General features: G+C 43.2%; 1 protein-coding gene across 1 annotated transcript; it reads left to right on the forward strand.

Moving 5' to 3' along the window:
* The first annotated feature begins 809 nt into the window (after positions 1 to 809).
* LOC119356711 (abscisic acid-inducible protein kinase) lies at positions 810 to 4,967 on the forward strand. The gene is made up of 9 exons (XM_037623683.1): positions 810 to 1,164; positions 2,176 to 2,250; positions 3,456 to 3,557; positions 3,646 to 3,699; positions 3,792 to 3,884; positions 3,969 to 4,061; positions 4,160 to 4,264; positions 4,373 to 4,471; positions 4,542 to 4,967. Exons 1-9 carry the CDS (start codon positions 1,045 to 1,047, stop codon positions 4,827 to 4,829), a joined length of 1,029 nt encoding a protein of 342 aa, XP_037479580.1. The 5' UTR covers positions 810 to 1,044; the 3' UTR covers positions 4,830 to 4,967.
* Positions 4,968 to 5,830: the final 863 nt, after the last annotated feature.

Consider the following 5,830-nt stretch of genomic DNA (forward strand, 5'->3'; position numbering starts at 1 on the left):
CGAGGATGTCAATTTTATTTGTCAAGCATTGCAACTTTCTTTTCGGATGGCAGGTTTAGTTTTTTTTGGTTTGTTTTTTCTTTTCGGATGGCAACTTTAGCCGCAAAAAACGCCAGAGCGGGATTGCTTCGTGCCACACCCGTGGCACTTATCGTTTGAATTTTTGAAATTGCGAACAACTTTTAATACGATCAACATTTTTTTAAACATGAGAACATTCTTTGAAATTCCGAACAAGTTTTGAGACCGCGACATCTTTTAAAAATTACCGATTTTTGAATCAGTGAATAATTTCTAGAAAATGGATTTTTTGAAATTTCGAACAGCTTTTGGATATATGATCATTTCTTGGAACACGGACATTTTTATATTTGTGACCAAAATTTGGAAAATAGGAGCATTTTTGAAAAAAAAATTCAAACAACGTTTGAAATCTCCAAACATTAAAAATAATAGAAGTAAACATGAAACAGAAGAAAGAACATTCGCAGAATAATAGTAAAAGAAAACGAAGAGATGAAAAGAAACTGGTAGGCAGTCGTTGGATGAGAATCAAACGGTGATGGCTCGCTGTCATCAGTGTACTTTTTCCTTCCCTTGAGAACAGTGGGACTGTCCATTTCTTCAGTCAAGACTCAGGACCGCATCTCAATCTGAATGAGAAGTGTTGGAGTTGGGTTTTCTCTTTGTGGCTTGCGGACGGCAGCCGCGGCGACACATGGCGGCGCTGCAAGGTGACGTGTCTCTCCGGACTCCTCCCCTCCATCCCCACCTCAAGGCTCGGGCCCCGAGTTTACCCCATACCAATCCCCTCCCCGACCTCGTGGGTTGCAGAACCCAGCCCCAGCTCCATTCACACTCTCCCGTCTTCCTTCCTCCTCCTCCCGCACCATACCATCAAGGTGCTTGTCTGCTTGGGGCCTTGAGGGACATAGGAAGAAAGAGGTGCTTGTCTGCTTGTCTTCCTTCCTCCTCCCGCACCATACCATCAAGGTGCTTGTCTGCTTGGGGCCTTGAGGGACATAGGAAGAAAGAGGGGAGGACATGGATCGGTACGAGGTGGTGAGGGGCATCGGGTCCGGCAACTTCGGGGTGGCCAAGCTGGTGCGGGACGTCCGGACCAAGGAGCACTTCGCCGTCAAGTTCATCGAGCGAGGCCACAAGGTACGCGCGCGAGCAGCCTCGTCGTCCCTCATACCCACACGGTTGATCGGCGCTTGATCCAAAACTATTCTCCTGTGTGCGCTGTCCTAGGCTCGATGGCCCCGTGATTGGTTAGAAATGTTTTGGCCGGTCAGCGTCCATGGATTCACTCTGCTCCGTCCTCTGTTTTTACTGCTTGGCAGCATGTGTTGCGCGGGCATGGTTCTAATTGTGTGGGTAGGCTTACCAGGACTGCGGATGTTGGCCATGTGCTGCTCTTTGAGTTCAGGCGCTCGAGTTCCAGGGATGAGGACTCTAGGTTCGACCTTCATTAGTTGAATTTGACAATGGAACGGCGCCCCCTTTTGTTAAAGACATTGCATGGAGTTTACCCAGACTCTCTCTTAATCCCAAAGGAACCATATTCTAACAAAATAGACAATGTCTCTCATGGTAGGCCAAGGAAGTATCCAGGGCCTGCCACCCTGCCGTTGCTTCCAATGCTTCCCTCCAATAAAAATAATTGAAAAGAATCAGTGACACACACCGAATCTGCCTCTGCTGCCACATAATGTCCAATGTAGTAGGTATATGATTAACTATTCATAGCCTTCGCTTTGGTGTGGCTTTGGTTTCAAGCATTTATGCATTTCTCCTTTTGGGTCTACCTGTTGAAAGCATCTTTTATTGAAATGCGATAACAAAATCTTACCACAGTTATTAAAGAACTAATAGATGATTCACCCAAGTGATTCCACAGTTCAGGACGACATCCAACGGCTCGGAGCGTGTGGTGTGGTGGATCGATCCTAATGTTCAGAATGCTGTGTCGTGCTTAAGTAACAAACGGGTGTCAAATCCATTTTTATATACAAGGCCACTATCAAGGAGACAAGCTGCCTTGCAACATTGACTTAGAAGATATTAACTTTTGCCTTGGTACCTGTAATATGGGTTTGTGGCCTTGTATACAAAAATGGAGGGAGTATTTATGATTCATGAGTTAACTCTAAACATTTATTTTTGCTGCAGATTGATGAACATGTTCAAAGGGAGATTATGAACCACCGGTCACTCAAGCATCCAAATATTATTCGATTCAAGGAGGTAATTTCTTGGCTTCTAGGACAGTGATTGTCCCTCATATAGGCTCAAAGTTGTTTGGAGGAATTTTGTAGGATTTTCATAGGATATGATTTCTATAGGAAAAATTCCTTCAGAGCTCTTTGGTTTGTAGGAATGAGATCCTATTCCTATGGAGGAATTCTTCCTATCCTCCACATTTCATAGGGAAATAAACATTAGCCTAGACTAAATGGAAAAAAAATCCTATGGTGTGAATCAAAGGGCATCTCCTTTTCTATTCCATTTGAGATGCATGTCATCTCATTTCCTATGACTTTCCTATTCCTATGATTTTCCAATCCTATGAACCAAAGGAGGCCGAGTTATGAGTGTAATGCTTTAGCTCTTTACCTCATGAAATTTAACGCAGGGTAACTAGTCACATATTGTACTGATACTTCGTTACAGAAAATTGTGGCTTTGCAAGATTATGGATCTCCTTTTACTTTTACGATTGCAAGTTGTTGATCGCAGTGATTGATTTCGGAGACTTGACTCACATATGGAAACATACTAATATGGAAGTTAAGGTTATCTCTAGTGGGAAGTAGAATGTGTAACTGAAATTTAGTTCCATGTTTTGAGGCTAGGACTTTTTACTACTTTGGTGTATGTTATTTTACATCAAACATGCTGGCTAACCACTTCACTACTATTAGACTACTTGCTTTGAATTGTTAAATGCTTATCAGCTTAACATTTTCTTCCTCTTTGCACTGTTCTGCACTAGTCAGGCAAGTAAACTTATTATTTAGATTTGCATCCCCATACTTTGGATTTTTTTCAGATACCTGATTGCTTAGCTCATGTAACTAGACCATTGATGATTTAGCGGGTAATTAACCAGTAGAAAAATGACATACATGTGTTTTTAGAGGGTATGAACATTTCCTCTTGGATGGAAAGAACTTCATTTTTAATGAAACAAAAAAAACTTGATTTTTCATAGAGATGAAATTCTTGCACGGGAAGAAATAACATCTCATATGCACATTCTTGATCTGGACTACTTTAGATTCTTACCTATTTCCATTCAAGAATATATAATCTTACATTGGGTGGAGAGTTTGGAATCAACTGAGCTTGTGAATGCCGCTAGCTGTTTTCTCCCTGATCATCTTGAATTCTCGGCCTGCTTATCAAAGCTTTAATCTTCGATTCATGCTTAAACGTGCTTAGTTTTTCAGGTCGTGCTAACTCCCACACATTTGGCAATAGTTATGGAATATGCCTCTGGCGGCGAGCTATTTCAAAGGATTTGCAACGCAGGGAGATTTAGCGAGGATGAGGTAGATAATATTTGCAACGACCTTTGGAACTTCCTTCAATGGTTACATATAATTACATTAACTGTTACTTACTCATTACTCTTAACAGGGAAGATTCTTCTTCCAACAATTGATTTCTGGAGTGAGCTATTGTCACTCTATGGTACGTAGTACTCTGCCAAACCAGCTCGTAGATAGCAGCTTATGTCAAACGCTCATCACACGATATGTCATCTTTTTTTTTTTTGCCTGCAGCAAGTATGTCATAGAGATTTGAAACTAGAAAACACTCTCTTGGATGGTAGTGTCGCACCTCGGCTCAAGATTTGTGACTTCGGTTACTCCAAGGTATTCCCGCGCAAGATAATGACCTCTGAATGTTGCGTTTTCATCGCCTAAACAAGGACCCTGTTTCGACTCTTTTCATTTCAGTCTTCTGTCTTGCACTCTCAACCGAAGTCAACTGTCGGCACACCGGCATACATCGCCCCAGAGGTCCTCTCTAGAAGAGAATATGATGGAAAGGTACGAATGTTCGAAGTTTGGTCCGCTACGACACGATTTTAACGGTTTAAGTACCACATCTGAAGCATTCAGTTATATACCAACTCTTGTAATCTTAGGTCGCCGATGTTTGGTCATGCGGAGTAACGCTCTATGTGATGCTTGTCGGGGCATATCCTTTCGAGGACCCTGATGAGCCAAGGAACTTCCGCAAAACGATCACTGTGAGTGCACACCCTTCCCACCTTATCTCTCATGAAACTTTTGCATCATCTCTATCTGATGCCTCTCACTGTGTTACTAGAAAAGTTAATTGTTGGTGTCTTCCACAGAGGATACTCAGCGTACAGTACTCTGTTCCGGACTACGTTCGAGTCTCGATGGACTGCATACATCTGCTGTCCCGCATTTTCGTTGGAAATCCTCAGCAGGTTATATATTCTTGTCCTGGAATAGTTCAGTTCCTAGTCATATAGTGCTCACGTTTGTATCTGCGTGCAGCGAATAACCATCCCGGAGATCAAGAACCATCCATGGTTCCTCAAGAGATTGCCCGTTGAGATGACCGATGAGTACCAAAGGAGCATGCAGCTGGCAGACATGAACACGCCGTCACAGAGCCTGGAAGAAGCCATGGCGATCATCCAGGAGGCGCAGAAACCTGGCGATAACGCCCTAGGGGTTGCCGGGCAGGTTGCCTGCCTGGGGAGCATGGATTTGGACGACATCGATTTCGATATCGACGACATTGACGTTGAGAGCAGCGGGGATTTCGTGTGCCCGTTGTGATTGCTCATGAGTGGTTCAAAAGTTCTCTTGATGGTTTGCCTGTGGATGGATCCCTGTTTTGTCATGCTTCCACTAGATTTTGTTCTGGGTCACAAATTCTCTGTAGCCTACAGATTGGCTTGATGTGTAAACAGTGTAAGATAAGTTTACATGCTTATATCGAAATCAGTAGTTTTACCCGAAAAACTCTTGCTTCCCAGTTTATATATAAAGCAACACAGCTGAACTGGTACAAGATGAGGAGGGGTACCGTAAAAGAACTCCTCTAGAACAACTCCAATGGGGCAACCCAAACGGACGGCGATTTCGTCCGTTTGGGCCGGCCGTACGTCCGGCGTCTGCCCTATCGTCCGTTTGGGCCGGCCGTACGTCCGGCGTCTGCCCTATTTTAGATATGGGTCAGCGTGTCCAACACATATGTGCCGGTGTGGCCGGCTGGCCGTTCAATTTTTGCATTGATAGAAATAGTTTGAATTGAATAAAATAGCATAGTTTTACAAACCGAATAAAAATAAAAATATTTCGCACAGTTTTGCAAACGAATAAAAGAATATACATTTATTGGTTGTCAATATAAGTCTATATATGCTCAATCAAATCATTTTGTAGTTCCAAGTGAGTTTTTCAATCACACATGTCATGATGAAATTGAATAAACTATTCAAATGTTGCCGCTCCTCCATGCTCACGCACAACATTTCTTATCCTGAAACTGAAACCCTTGATCACACAGACATTCCGGACGCTCGTCTTCTACAATCATATTGTGCATGATCACACAAGCAGTCACCACCTCCCACAGTTTCTGCGTGCTTCAGGAATTAGCAGGATACCGAACGATGCCCCATCGAGATTGCAAAACACCAAAGGCACGCTCGACATGCTTCCTAGCACTCTCTTGCTCTTGGGCAAATCTTTTCCTCTTCTCTCCGATAGGGTTGGGTATTGTCTTGACAATAGTGGTCCACCGAGGATAGATACCGTCACCTAGGTAGTATCAT

This window comes from Triticum dicoccoides, chromosome 2A, assembly GCF_002162155.2.
Source record: "Triticum dicoccoides isolate Atlit2015 ecotype Zavitan chromosome 2A, WEW_v2.0, whole genome shotgun sequence".
In the NCBI taxonomy this organism is placed as follows: Eukaryota; Viridiplantae; Streptophyta; class Magnoliopsida; order Poales; family Poaceae; genus Triticum; species Triticum dicoccoides.

Bases quoted from the DNA above. Each gene is read 5' to 3' on its own strand.
- LOC119356711 (XM_037623683.1), top strand. From the start codon at position 1,045: ATGGATCGGTACGAGGTGGTGAGGGGCATCGGGTCCGGCAACTTCGGG. The intron at 4,265-4,372 runs GTGAGTGCACAC...TGTCTTCCACAG, and splicing joins ACTTCCGCAAAACGATCACT to AGGATACTCAGCGTACAGTA. The intron at 4,472-4,541 runs GTTATATATTCT...ATCTGCGTGCAG, and splicing joins TCGTTGGAAATCCTCAGCAG to CGAATAACCATCCCGGAGAT.